Here is a 15854-nt window from a genome sequence, read left to right on the forward strand (position 1 = left end):
TTGCGAACCAAGAGTTCACCTGCCCCTTTGGTCGAAACGCTTCCAGTGTATCCGGCTTTCATAAATAACAGTTAGACTCGTATATGCTGGCAGACACCCTTATTTATGATGATAATAATACAGATATGCAACCCTACAACTGTGCAAATGAGAGTAATTTGTTAATTTGTGTAATTTCAAACAAATCACAGCTCAAATCTTGGCGTAATTGTGTAAGTTAGTAGCCAGTGATACTCAGGTAGCCATTATAGCTTAAAGATACCTTTTACTTTAGCTTTGTATGTAATTCGAAGGCGATATTTTTAACTTAACAAAACTCAATAATAAAAACAAAATTGTCGTACGAAATAGAGAGCGCATCGCTAGGTACATAGGCTGAAGGCGATGTGTTCAGCAGAATAATGTTGGATAATGCAATTAGTTAAGATTTCAGTTCGCTGTTTTTTCACTAAAGTACAAAATTATTTTTTGCCAATACAAATACTCCAAAACTTTAAATAAAATTGTATTAAACGAGGTACTTGTGAGCAAATAGCCCCTACTCAATGCTGGATAACCATTGCAACAGAAAACCAGGTGGCAGGTAGTGAAAGTTAGTTTGAGTTTATAAGGCATTGGGGAACATAGGAACTATTTAAGTAAGCAGGCTTTGTTGAACACCATTTGAAGAACTTAATTGAAAGGTTTAATGCGAAAAAATCGATTTTGCTGAGCTGTGCTAGCCAGTATTACCCATCATTTCAATCCATTCTCAGTATCAACCACAGCTGATAAGAGTACGATTATACCACTTTATCTCGCGTTTAGTATTTGAAATATCGAACTTTTTGATTTTGGCATTTAAAATAATAACTGCAAACTGACAAATATATTGTACATAAATTATTTGAGCTTTTCATTAACAACTTTCGTGTTTATTTTAGTAATTCTAAATTTGTGCTCTATGCACTTGATTTGACTACCAGCCACTCGAATGTTTCACTATGACAAATTGATTCAGCCAATCTATCCAAATGGAGCATCAGAAGCAAATTGCCGGTTGATATCTGTAAATGTTTACAAATAACTTTCGCTAAAGTTATAAATCCGATTACTTCTACTTATACCATTTCTAATGTGTATTTCTGCCATGCCGCGGCCGCCGTAGCCGAATGGGTTGGTGCGTGATTACCATTCGGAATTCACAGAGAGGTCGTTGGTTCGAATCTCGGTGAAAGCAAAAGTAATAAAAACATTTTTCTAATAGCGGTCGCCCCTCGGCAGGCAATGGCAAACCTCCGTGTGTATTTCTGCCATGAAAAAGCTCCTCATAAAAATATATATCTGCCGTTCGGAGTCGGCTTGAAACTGTAGGTCCCTCCATTTATGGAACAACATCAAGACGCACACCACAAATCGGAGGAGGAGCTCGGCCAAACACCTAACAGAAGTGTACGCGCCAATTATTTATTTTATTTATTTTTATTTCTGCCATGAAAAAGCTTCTCATAAAAAATCTTCTGCCGTTTAGAGTCGCCTTAAATCTGTAAGTCTCTCCATTTGCGGAATAACACCAAAACGCACAACTCAAATACGAATAGGAGCTCGACTAAACACCCAAAAAGGATGTAAGTTGCAATTATATATAATACAAGGTGGCGCAAAATTAATCATTCTATCGGAAGATTTATAATTTTTGCAATGGCGTTGTATGTCTCACATATTTGTCACTTGTGAAATGGAGAACTGCAGTACGCAAACAGACAGCCAGGCCGGCGCGGTGTTCAAGGAAATGAAATTGCCGATGAATTGGCCTTAGCCGCAATTTTTAAAGCGTAGAGACTTACTAACTCGCTTAGCTGTCCGAAACTGAAATTTCAGACATCAATACAAAAATTTCAGTAGAAACTTCAAAATTTCTCTGCAAGTGTTAATAATCTTAAAAAAAAAAAAAATAAAAAAAAATGGGAACTTAAGCCGCCGAAAAGCATCAGCAAGAAAATTGAATTAAACCTAAAAAATTGCAATTAGAAGAAAACGCGAAATGAAAAGCATCCTATGAGGCGAACTTTATAGCAGCCAATAAAAACGTGAATTGCTCCAGACAGCTAAACAAAAGCAAAAACCACGCGATCATAAAACAAATCGCGTACATTTATTAAAATTTCACTGTTTATGCTTTTTATCCTCATTTCTTTTTCATTTTTATAATTTTTTCTTTTTATTTTTTCACTTGTCAATACTACCTAGTTTTAAGTAGCTGACGCTGTAAAGTATGACGAAAGGCATCCTATCTATTATATATTTAGAAGGCAAAAGCAGAAGACAAAACATGGCAAAATGTTATTCATTCAAGTAACTTAATGGTCATTTTTATTAAGGAAAAAAAGGAGAGGGAGAAGACAATCCACGCCCATGTCATAAATAAAAGTGAGCATTGTTTAACTGTTGGGGGCGTCTCAAAACACAAAGCAATTGAAACGAACACCAGCTAGATTTGGCAGAGAAGCAGCAAAGTTGATGGCTGTGGCACATTTTTCCACTAAACCCGACTGCGAATAAAAGGAAAGGAAATTTTCTGGTTTAATCATAGAAATTTATTTACCATTTAATAAAGGAAAAATAATGAAATGCATTTAGATATACATTTTTAAATTAAATAGAGTTGTCCTGTATCACGAATTGGAGTGAAGTTGGAGTGGCACTTAATAATTATGGATTCAAGCATTTCATTTGAGAGTTCAATTTGGGTGAATGAAGTATGGCCGAATTTCTTTATGTCTAACTTTGATTTATTCAAAATGCCTAAACAGCTTCAAGTGTACTCGGACAGGAATGAAAAAAAAAACAACTACGGAATATAGTGGAAATTATTTTTATTTATTTATTAGAAATATAATTATAAATAACTATATTACATTACGAAAGGCACTAGTAGCTAGGACTATCGGCCTAATAGTGGAAATTAAAATATGCGGCATTGTCGAAGTTAATCTGAAATGTTAAGCTTAAAAATAAAACTAATATGTGTGCTGTATGTGCAAAATTAATCATCCAATTTTGTTTTCAAATAACTTTTTTACTAAATAAAAAAAATATTTATTTACAATAGTTAAAAATTTATTTAGTAAAAAATATTTTTTTCCACTACATAAAAAAAAATATTTTTTTCTAAATGAAAAAGTTATTTAGTAAAAAAAAAAATGTTTTCGTACTAAATAAAAAAAATGATTTTTGTGATGAAAATCTTTATTTTTACCTTCACGCGCTCCAACGCTTGTCTGTTTGTATACTGCAGCTGTTTAGTTCACAAATGCTAAATGTGATTGATGAACGACGCTATTTGCAAAAATTATAAATCTTCCGATAGGGTGATTCATTTTGTGTCTCCTTGTATTTTACGCTCTAAGACATATTGTACCTAATGAACCTATTTACACTCGCTTTATCTTATGGACTATTCTAGTGAACAGCTGCTAGATCAGACAAGTCAGCTTTTGTTTTTAGGAATCACTTTTTAATTCGAATTTGTAGAAAGCAGGTAAATTAAGCAAGTAGTTGCTTTGGTTTTGCAGAACTTTTTTTTTTACTTATGGTGTTGAGTGTTGCATAAGCGTTTAATAAGCATATTTGCATAATACCATCAACAAAAAAGTTTTTTTAAACCAACGCTTATTTGAGGCACTTCAAGCTTTCACTTTATTGCTTGAAAACTGAGTGGGCTCTACAAATGCATATTCAAAATATATCCAAAAAAACATTAGATATTTTGATGAAAATTTACTAATTTTTTTTTAACTTTTTGCAAAGTTTAGCAGGTTCACTCATACGGGTTTTATTAACGAATGAGCTATATTTTTATAAAAAATGAGTTGAAATTCAATTTGAAATTAAAATGCCAACAATTTTTGTTCTGTGGGTGTGCGTATTAAGTATCATAAAACTAACGCATGCATTTAGAGTAAACCTTAGAAATGGCAAATGTTCACCTGAATGTGGGTAGATTAGCTTAGGTTGAAGCAGTTGTCCACTAATGGGCACACTCAGACTCATAGCCAATTGTGCTGAAGCGTGGGGAACTTGTCGCTACTTTTCAAAAATTTTAGAAAATCCCTGATTTCCACGTTACTGAAATCTACCAACTCATTAAAAAATTGCCTACCATAAATGGTAAATCTACGTCTGGATAGTAGCGGCAGGTTAAATCACTACCCTGTCATAAATCAAATAGATTAACATAACCAACGCACGACAAATGTCTCCTCGAGGCTCTATGCTCCCAAGAGGAGCAAAAAACGAAAAAAACCAAAACAATCAATTTCTGGAGAGTGCAATACAATGTCATAAAAGGTGGATGACAGTCCCATCATCTTTCTCATTTAGACAGCTGCTGCAGAGTGAAGTGCTTATACGCCCATCCATCTGCTTATTTTGGCTTAGCAGAGATTCTGTGTGTTTAGCATTGAGAGTAAGCGACTATTGTGGGGCGATGCTGCAGGTGGCCTCATTACGGCATCTTTCATTCGCGACTCTTACAATTTTCTTAAAAAACAATAAGTAGCTCACAAGTCTGCAAAGCCACTGCTTAAGACCTCTGCTTTAATTGTATCGGCTTTCTGTGTCCACGCTTCGCATCCCTTCGTTGCCACTAGTCGAATCAGGGTTTTACCCTTTTTTTCGTTTTGCTACTCAAGAGCTTGCTTTTAACAGTTTAAAGTGGGAAAAATAAATATGTTATGTTTGCTGCCTGTACACGGTCCTGGATACCACTCGTAGTATCATCTGTTCTACTGAGCAGCAGTCCGCGGAGTTTAATTTTATCCACGCTTTCAAATTCATGACCGCCAATTCTAAGAACGTGTTAAGTCTTGTGAGGTACTTCGTTTTGTTTTCGTTGATCAGAAGAATTTTGCTTGAAATATAATATATTTCTGAGAAAGGTTTCATTATTGCTATTATAATGACCTATAAAAAATTCAGTTTTTCCAACTTTTTTTTAATTTGGAAACATCAGTTGAACTTTACTAATGGCTGAAACTCGGCTTATAAGTACACTTCTCGTAGAAATGTCTTTTGGTTCCTTGCTTATCTGACTTTGAGAATGTGAGAAAATTATCTGAAGCATTAAAAAGTACGATTGCTAGCATTGTTCAAGCGAGTAGAAGCTGGAAATTTGTATGCCAATAACTTTTTGTTTTTTTATTAAAACAAATTTTTTTTATTAAAATAAATTTTTTTTTATTAAAATAAATTTTTTTTATTAAAATAATTTTTTTTTTTATTAAAATAAATTTTTATACGAAAAAGTTGACATTAAATATTACAAGATATAGCGCAATAGATATCAGACTAGTCATATCTATGACAATATAAAATAAAAAAAATTTATTAAAAATAAAAATAAAAAATTATATTATTCATTCTTCAAATTATTCCAGCTCCTGAAATAAATACTGTGAAATTAAACAAATTAATTAAATTAACAATTAAAATTTGTTTTATTTATTTCAATACTTGCGCTCGCCAAAATTTCAGTTATTCAATAAATAATTCAATGGTTAGGTATTTTACTTCGTTGCTCTTGCCTTAGCCAGCAACGCGATATAGCAATGAGTGCCGTGAGTTTGCGCACACAAGCCATAGCCATAGTAAGCCACGGCCAACGGCGACAGCGCAGCAGCAACGCAAGCAACAATAACAGCATCAGTAACAACTAAAGCCAGACCAAGTCAAAGATTGTAGTTGGTTTTTTGTTTCTTTACTTTGCAGCCTTAGCTTGGCTGTTTATCGTCCCGTTGTTTGTCGGCGCTGCGGCATTCAGTTGGGCGCCAAAAGTCAATGGCAAGCGTAAAAGAGAAATGTGCCCGCCAAACATTGGCTGAGTTTCGTTTTTGAAAATGCGGCACAAAGGTGCGGCCGCCTGTTCAGGTGAAGGACCAAAATACTGAAATATTCATACAAAATACTCGTCGCCATACATAGTTTTTAGTCGCAATGTATTTAAAAAAAATGATACACGAAGATAAAATAGTGGATTTATATGTGTGTGCCTGTGTATGTATATGTACAAAGAAGTGAAAACGAATATTTTCGACAGACGTGATTAGTGCATTTGTGTAGGAATTCGAAAGTGTTTGAGCAAAAACCAAAACAAAAATGTATGCGAGATAAAAATCATTAGAAAATGAAAATAGTGGAATAATTATTTATTTGGCATATCTGATTTAGTGGCGTTAAAAAGTTTTAATTTTTTTCATATTTGCGCAATAATTCAATAATTTCGACAGCTGGTTTTTTTTTGTCATATATTTGTTTGTCATGTTTTACTATAAATGATGAAGGAGAAGAAGAAGACTTGACTATTTAATATTTTATATTTGAATTGCCCGTATTTTAAAAGCTGTGTTTACACCATTTGCCCTCTTTTTCTAAGTTAGAATATTTCAATTACATAATTAGCGGTCATCCCTCGACAGTCAATGGCAAATCTCCGAGTGTATTTCTGCCATGAAAAAGCTCCTCATAAAAAACAAAAAAATATCTACCGTTCGAAGTCGGCTTAAAACTGTAGGTCCCTCCTTTTATGGAACAACGTCAAGACGCACACAACAAATAGGAGGCAAAATAGCCAAAAAAAGGGTGTATGTTAGGGCGGGTCGATTTAAAAATCGCTCATTGCACTCTGAAAATCGTATTCTAGGGATCAAAATAAGGCACTTTGCCGAAGGAACCATACCTCTAAAACGAATTCTGATGTCCCCCAATTTGGGTCGAACGAAAAATCCCACTTTGACCCATTTCAATCGAGTCCAAATGTATGGCCGACCCCCACTAACTTTGGACGGCCGATCCACCCATGCCAGTGGCACACCTCCTGGAACTCCCCTGTGGGGTTCCCCATACAATCATGTCAAAATATCACCATTTTTGGCCTTTACATGAGAAAAGAAATTGGGGGACATCAGAATTCGTTTTAGAGGTACGGTTCCTTCGGCAAAGTTTCTTATTTTGATCCCTAGAATATGATTTTCACAGAGCAATGGGCGATTTTTTTCCTCCCCACAAATCGACCTGGCCTAGTGTATATACATATATATAATTTTGCATCTATTATAAATTTTCGTTATATTTTTTGTTTGCTCCAAATTATTGTAATTTTTTTTATTTTTACCTCTATGCGTCTAATGCGCAAATGGTTTCATGTTATTAACGTTTTTTTATTACAATTTTTTTTGTTTGTTATTTTTCCTTTTTTTTCAATTTTTTTTTCTTGAAAAATTTTTTTTAAATTTTTTTTCTTTTAATTTTCTTTTTTTTAAATTTATTTTCATTGATATACAATTTTCCTTTAAGCGCGTTCCGCCAAAGAATTGCTTGCAATTATATGAAGTTTTCACATAAATGCCTGCTATGTATTTACTCATTTCACTTCATATACTAACTTATGTAGCTACTAGCGGGTCCCACGCAAATCAAATGCACGCATGCGCACCAGCGCATCACTCTCTCTTTACAAAGCTAGCGCAGCCCAGCAGCTTGCACGACCCTCTGTACGTAGTGAATCGCATTGAATGAAATATAAAACATTTTATAGCGAATATTCGCGTATATGAATTTTGATTCGCATGATTTCTAAACTCCAAGAAAGATATTTACAATCAGGTGCCATGATTCCACCAAAGAATTCACATGCAGTTTTGCGCAGGATAGAGCTGAAACCCTCTATCCATCTTCAAAAGAGGCTTAAAGCGTCGTGAACTTTATTGTTGTAGTTTAACATACCGACGGAAAAATAGCTCGTGTGACGGAGCTCCTGTTATGAATCAAAGTAAGCGACTTAAAAAGCGAATTATCTTTCAACTTAGCCTCACATTACACTCAAACTTAAATGTCTATTGGAACAATTTAAACACAGCTTCAAATAATTTTCCAAAACATAATTCACATTTTATGTGATTGCCAATGGTTATCAAGGGATCGTCCATTCAAAATTTTACCTACGCCACCAATTTCTATCCACGTAATGACTTGGACTTTATTAGTCATATTTTACACCAAATTTGAATAGAAAATTAAAGGCAATATATCTGAATGTATATGTGTATGTATATATGCATGTATGTATGTATGTTTGTACGAATAGCAAGCGTGCGCTTCCATAGCGCAGCGCCTACAAGTTTTACAGCAATAACAAAAGCAAAACAATGACAACAAAAATGGCAAACAACAAACAACTCACAGCAAAGTGAAATTTACTTTTGTTTTATTTATGGTTTGTCCCGCATTTTAAAACGAAATGAAACGCTGCTTAACTGGCTGGCCGATGGCAATGTTTCGGAGAGAGGGATCTGCACCAGCAAAGGTGAACAGCAGAAAGCGCAGTTTCAAAGTGCAGCTAAATAACAACTAAAAAAAAAAAAAACAACAAGTGTAATGAGTGCATTGTTAGTAAACCAAAAAAAAAGAACAAATTGAAACAACTGTAACAGCTACTTGTCAAAAAAGTATCGAGAAAAGGACAGTAAAGAAATATGAAATATTTATTTATTTTAAATAGAAATATAAAATATTTATTTTTTATTTTAAATAAAAATATAAAATATATATTTTTTATTTTAAATAAATTTTTTCTATCGCCTTAAAATTGGGCTCTTCTCTCTTCCAAATTATTCAAAGTTTTTCGAACACATTTTCCGGCATCCATTCCAATTCGCAAACTCTCTCTTACCTTACCAATTGACTGAAAGCAGGAGCATTGACGTGGTAAGTTGAGTATTTCAAATAAAAAAAAGTTAATGAATTTTTAAAATTCCCCCAAATGCCTCTTTCAAAAGATCAACTATCGGTACTTTTTCGACAGAATGTATATTTGGCTCATCGGGCTGCTTTGTCGCGTACGCATGCGCTTATTTGTGTGCTGGCTGCTGCGCATGCGCACTACTGGCGCATTCACGCATTTACATTCCGGTTGCTAGCGCTGCTGCAGTTAATCTTGTCGCAATTGGCGCGGCTCCCAAAAGTATGTCAGATGTCAGAGCGATTCCACTACACAATTTCCACTCTGCCAGCGATGTACATAAAGTTAAATGCGGTCATCAACTCAACACAGCCGGAAGGCGAAATGCCATTGGCCGTTGTAATGGCGCTACATTTAATCGTAACAAAGCCGACAAAATTGTATTGTATTCGTGTATTATTCGTGAAAAATTCGAAAAGTGAAAAACTGATAAAAGGGAACTCTGTTCGCAGTAATAGTTTTTCGCTTTATTAGTTTTTTCGAAAAGCTTTGATGCTCTGATTTATTGCAGCTTTTTCGTTGATTTTTAATTATTTTTTTTATTCATTATTGTTGTATTTTCGCAACACTCAACTGTGATGTAGCCGAGTGTACTCAGTCACCGTAAAGTGAAAAGGCTGCTTTGCGTTGGTAGCAGCATCGGCGTTAGCTGTTGCCGGCTGCGTATGTTTAAAGCTACTAGCAATTTTTGGTCAAAGCGTTGCGCGACTGCAGCGGCTCGAAATCAATATTTGTGCAAGCGAGTTTTGGCTTCAATATATGTATGTCCATACGTGCAGAGTACATCTGTTGTTTATTTATTTGCGAGCAATAAAGTTGATATTGCGCGGGAAAATCGTGCGTGCTTGACAAGTGTTTCCAGTCTCCAGAGTTGATGCTGTTTTCGATAAAAGTACGCGCGTAAAGAGAGAGTGTGAAATTTGTTTGTGAAATGTATGCAAATATTGAAGAATTTTATTTACCCACAATCGCGCCAATCAACATTTTTCAAACAAACTTATTTCTTTTGCCATTTACTTATTTTACTTTGTTTTCTTTTTCATTTCAAGCGATGGCAGCACGCACTCGAAAACATCAAAAACCCACTTGGCCTACGCTTCTACTCACCTGGATCTGCTGCTTGGCAGTTGTGGCTGGCCAGGGTTTACGTTTGCCCGACCAGCAACCCCAACAACAGCAACAGCAACAACCGCAGCAGCAACAAAATGTTCAACAGATTTTCGTGCCACAACAACCGCAATTGCAACAACAGCAACCACAACAACAACAGCAATCGCCTGCTGTAAATTATGGCCAGGAGCGTGGCCTGGGCTCCGCTTTCTTAAGTTTAATTGGTCTGCAGCAGGACAACGACCCCTATCTGGCGCGCACCAATCAAAACTGTGTGAGCGGCGATTTATCAGAGTGTTTCAAGACACAGGCGCTTAGCAGCTTTGATGAAATTTTCTATCGTGATCAATACGCGTAAGTGGCAAATGAATATTATTTTCATATACTTTTCTTTTCTTCTTCTAGCAAAATCCACTTTAAACTCATTTGCATTCGTTTACATTAATTTAATATTTTGTTATTGTTGCTGTTATTGTAGCTTGTCTGATTTTGCACGCATCATTCGTTTGCCCGAAACGCAACAACGTTCGCTCTTACAAGAGCCATTCGAGTACTCGCAGGAGCCGCTTAACGAGGACAGCGATTGGGATCAATTGGTTAAATACGCACTGAGGCGTGCCGAACGGTGAGTCTGAGTAGAGAATGTGAGAGATACATAGGGGTAGAATGTGGGGAAAATTTTACATTTAAGAGAATATTTAGTGCGCATATACATATATACATGCGTAGGTATTTACTACAGGTGGGTAGCAGCGAGGGATTTTAATTAACGAGGGTTCGTTACTGAATGATTTTAACAAACGAGTGAGTTTTTTAAACATTCTTAGTAATCATTAAAGGGTAAACCATAGTAATCCTTAGATAAATAAATTATTAATCCTTAAAGAGATTTAATACCTCAGAATACACTATGGATAATATTACTGGCTTTCTGTTGGACCCAAACACAGTCCTTTGAATTAGTTAGTAGTAAGTTTTCATGGGCTTTACATGGAGATCCACAGAAATAATACTCCTTAGAGTAATTGTATAGGTTATAAAACTTTAAAATATCAATATAAATACACCTACAGTCTGTCTAATAGCAGCGTGGCCGGCAAAATTCAGACTTTTATTTAGTTCCATTATAAAAACAAAAAAATATAAATGTGAGTGCAATTTGATAGTTTTGTTAGACGTTTATGAGCAGAAGACCACAAGTTTATGTACTCCGCATTGAAAAAACCACTGCTCTTAATTGAGCAAACGTATCATAATATTCACGGATGAATTTTCTTTTCGAGTTTCCATAGTTGCTGGCACCGACGCTGGTGTGATGCTGATAATCCACAACTTCAACGAATTGTTAATCATTCACTTAAATACCAAGTTTGGAGCTATTTCTACAATAATAATTTAGCCTTTTATTTATGTTTACCCTCAATAATGCAGTTATCATGAATAAAATTTACCAAATCGCATTATTACCGTCAGCTGCGTAGATAAATTTAAAAAACCTTCCTTACGTTTTGGGCTGCATACCAGGTCATATGAGCTTAGGAAACCAGTTGTTTCCAAATCATAGGTATTTTCATTTCACTTGAACGTACATATAGACAATCGTTTAACGTGCAGCAGTTCACTTGAATTAGAAAAGCAGTCATTTGTTAAAAAAAAAAATTGTTGATAAACGAGCTCCAAAATGATTTGTGTGTGTGTGCATAAAATTACTCAATCATAAAATCATTCGTGGTAGGGTCGGTGTCCTGTGAAAACCAACCTTGAATTGAAGACAACGATCCCAAGCATCGAAACCGAAGGTGTCTAGAGTGGAAACTGCAAAATGGAATTGAAATGTTCGCCTGATGCCAACCATATTAAAAATGTTAGGGCAAGAGTTAAACAAAAACTCAAAGGAAAATAAATACCGATGGTAAAGAGGTTATCAAAACCAATTCTGCTAATATGTAGCCGATTACCTCCACCACTTGAGTAGAAATTAACACAAAGTATGACTCGTTGATGTGAAGCCATTATAGCTAACGATGATGAATATAAATTTTATTGCGTATATTGCGTATATTTAATATTAAAATCCCATACAATACAGTTAGAATCGAATTGGTCAAATAGTTTCCAAGTTATGGCGGTCAAGCTTCTATTATTATTATTAATGATTGGCTGTTTGTGCACTGCGACCTGAAGAGATCTAATGTGCAGCCATGTACCCTACTCGAACAGTTTTAGGCTGTTAATAAATCCTAAAACTGGTATAGGCTTAATTTCCGCCAGGAGGTTTGGATCTATAGCCCCCTGCTGGGCTGCTCTTTCTTGTGCCTCTTTGCAGAGTCTACAGAAATCGTTTTCTATCTCACCTATCTTTTTCATGTGATTTAAATTTACAGTGACCTGTTAGTAGTTCAGTGTAAAGTTTTACGTCCTTTCTGCTTAGGTTAAGGATTGCTTCTGCCTTTATCTGTTCGGGATCTATGAGTATTTTCGATTGCCACCTGCACGATTGGGCTCTCCAGTAATCGATTAGGCCTCGCTGTTCCAGCTCATGTAGAAAGACACTTTTGAAGCTATTATTTACCCCGCAGAAAGGTTCAGGACCTATGAAGGGAGTGTTTGCCCCCTTTTTCGCTAAAATGGCCGTAATTTTTTTCCCTTCATGTCCCGGAACCCACATCAAGGTAACAGAGTTTCTTGATGCTAGGGTGTTGAGAATTTTGAAACATTCCCAGACCAACCTTGATAAGATTGAGAAGCTATCCAGCGATTTTAGAGCTGCTTGACTGTCAGAGAGAATGTTTATGTTGGCGACGCGCGTGCCTCTCCGTAGACATTCTTTGGCACACAGTTCTAAGCTTCTATTAGACAGACTGCATGTAATGTACACTGGCCAGAAAAGTCTGCGTTCAGAGTTTCTTTCTACAACAGTGAGAATGTTTGTCATGTAACTTATTTTTTACCAAGATTTTATAAAAATAAAGGTTAGGTTAAATTACATATATTCGCTGTCCCACGCAGAGACCATTTTGGACCATAACTATAGCAGATTAGAATCCTTTTTTTTCCTATAGCGAAAATGTGCATCATTCAAGATGTCCGTACTGTTCGGAGTCACTCAAGCTACAGTTCGGGGATAGATTCTAGTGAAATTAAAATTATAAAAATTTTGTTCTTACTATATAATTAGCCGCGTAGATTAAGATTTTGAAATTCTCAAAAATTCAATATACTCCTTTCATAAAAAAAAAAAATTCTTATAGAATTTACAATTTTTTATCAGAATTTTTAGAAACATTTTAGGTATGCAGTTTTGTAGCTCATTCAATTTGTATTCAAAGTGTAGGATTGAAGTGGCTTAAAAATTGAGTTGGTTTTTGAAATTTTTTTTGCATACGATACTGACTATTTTCCTTCATATGCCGCTTATGTGCAGTAGTCTTTTGTATGGAGAGAATGCTCAACATTGCATAAAAAAAATGAAATGGTTAAAGGTTGTTAACATTTTATGCAAAAACGGATAGCAGGCTTTGATAAGTAATCTATGTATTTATATATCTATGCCAGCGAAATTTCTGGCCCAGCAATTTCGAAAAATATAAACAATAGACACACAGAGAGACAAGCAAAAATTTAAAAATCGCTTGGTTACAATCTGGGCTACATAGCAGGCCATATGAGATTAAGAAAGTAGTTATTTTAAAATGATATATCCTTACGAGCCTGAGAAGTATTTTTTTCAAAGTCATAGCTATTTGAATTTCACTTGAACTGACACACAGACACGCACATAAGGACAATAGTTCACTTGGATAATAAAATCATTCACTTATTCATAAAAAAAATCATCATATGTGGCCTCAAAAGTGATCCACTTGTATGTAGATTTGGGTGCGCTTGTACATGAAATTATTGAATTATAACATTTTTCTTAGTTGGGTTGTACCACGTGAAGGCAGTTTTTTAGTAGCTATTTAGATATCGTAACGCTATCCTGTAAAATCAACTTTCTTTCTGGGTATTAGACCAAACCAATTTTTTAAAAGATTGAAACAGGCAAATACGATCAAATTTTTTTTTTTTAGTTACATAAAGACATAATAATTTTTTACTAAAGTCCTAATTTCGAAATTCGAGGGCACATATATGGATATGGATTTCGCAGGCCAACTTCGAATATCGGAAAAATTAAAATTTTACTTTTTACTCAATCGCTTAAAAAGTGTTGATTTTGTGCTATTACACAGCCGAGTGCTATACAATGTAAATTTCTCTTTGATGTTTGGGTCGGGACAACTATCAAGCACAGCACTCAGACCACTTGAAGTCCATTGTACCGCACTCGGATTCCCTTTTAATTATCATTAAATCTACCCGACCTATGACGAAATCTGAGTAGATCTTGTGGTGCCAAGGAGCCAAGGTGTTCGCTTCTTAACACATCAGTGCCAAAGACCTCAGCCTGATTCGAGCGAAGGCGAAGCAGACGCACAGGAAGTGGTCCGCCGTCTCGTCCTTCTATTCACAAGCTGGGCAGAGTGCACTGTCAGGGATGCCTACCTTTTCCATGTGTTTCACCCATGTGTCCCGGGACCCATGCTAGCATCAGACTATTATGTCTACCGATATAGTTCAGCCTGGATTTACAGGCCCGACTACCCCTTTATCTCCTTAAAAGTTATTATTTCTATAGACATTTGCTCACGCTGGTCTTTTACCTTCCTTGTGAAATTTCCTAATTTTATTTCTCTTAAAAAAAATCGATTTTAGTTTATTGCACCTTCTTTCATTTTCTCATTCTACAACTCATAACCTTTTCTCTACCTTTGCCTCTCTTACAGTTTCGTCAAGTCCACAGCTTTGGAAGTTGATGTGCCCGAGGAGCTCACCGAGGCGGGCCGTTACTCGGCGCGCTTCATAGGAAACGACATTGATAGCGAATTGGACGTCATTGAGGACAAGCATGCGCCCCTCTTCAGTAAGTCGCGCTCCAAAACATGTAAATACTTTTTCAAATCGTTTTTATATTATCCAAATTGGAATTGAAACTAATGGTTTATTTTTTACATTTTCCAAAACAAAAAAAAAAATAGCACGCAAGAAGTTGAAGAAGATGATCATCCCCCTGCTGTTGGTATTGAAAATCTTCAAGCTGAAATTGTTGCTCTTTCTGCCTTTCATCCTCGGCATTGCTGGTCTCAAGAAAATACTTGGCTTGGCTGCGATTATATTGCCCGGTTTATTTGCCTATTTCAAACTGTGTCGCCCACCAGGTGGTCCCGGCTTCGGTGGCGGCGCTTTCTCTGGCCTCTTTGGCAGCAAGAACACCATTCCCGAATACTCGCCACAAGGTGTGGGCTCAGCCACTTACTATCATCATCATGAGCACTACGATGGTGCTGGTAGTTCACCATTTTATCGGCAGGATCCTGCCTTTTCGAAGCCATACACAGATTATTACAGCAAAAATTACCAAACAGGTGCTGGTGGAGGTGCTGGCGGTGTCAGTAACTCAGTGAGCTTTGGTGATGCTCATCAAGCGGCTTATTCGGGATATTATGGCCGCAGTACCGGCAAGGATATACAGAGTGAGCAGAAGAGTTAAGGCAAAGGTCTAAGGAGAAGTCGTTGCCATCTTACCCGCACGCCTGTTCGGAGAGTGTGCAGGTGTTTTTGATTATGTTTTTGTTTTTTATTTATTCACAGTTTTTGTTATTTTCATTGAATTTGTTGTACGCTTGTGCGTGTTTTCATCGACAGTTGGATTTGTATATAATTTAGTTGCTCAATTTGTAAGTGTTGCATTGAGTGCATATCCCACTAGCCGTAGCTTAATTATTTATTATACCCATTTGTTTGTATGTACTTTGCATAAATAAATTATAAGCCATTTTCGTAAATTGTTTTGGTAATTGTTTATTTTTGGACTTAATTAACTGCAACATTACAGCTTTGAGCAGCAGCCGGAAGTTCGTGGCAG

At 35.9% G+C, this 15854-nt stretch overlaps 1 protein-coding gene across 2 annotated transcripts in view; it reads left to right on the top strand.

Moving 5' to 3' along the window:
• The window catches only part of LOC128860021 (uncharacterized), a 32120-nt gene extending 16341 nt beyond the window's left edge, over positions 1–15779 (top strand). The window contains exons 2-5 of one of the 2 annotated variants that reach the window (XM_054097235.1): positions 9826–10240; positions 10365–10511; positions 14716–14873; positions 14968–15779. In XM_054097235.1, coding sequence (XP_053953210.1) covers positions 9826–10240; positions 10365–10511; positions 14716–14873; positions 14968–15479 — 1232 coding nt within the window. In that variant the 3' untranslated portion in view covers positions 15480–15779. The remainder of the gene's footprint in view (positions 1–9825; positions 10241–10364; positions 10512–14715; positions 14874–14967) is intronic. The other variant, XM_054097246.1, reaches the window with a different exon arrangement.
• The last annotated feature ends 75 nt before the right edge of the window (positions 15780–15854 follow it).

This window comes from Anastrepha ludens, chromosome 2, assembly GCF_028408465.1.
Source record: "Anastrepha ludens isolate Willacy chromosome 2, idAnaLude1.1, whole genome shotgun sequence".
NCBI classification, from domain to species: Eukaryota; Metazoa; Arthropoda; class Insecta; order Diptera; family Tephritidae; genus Anastrepha; species Anastrepha ludens.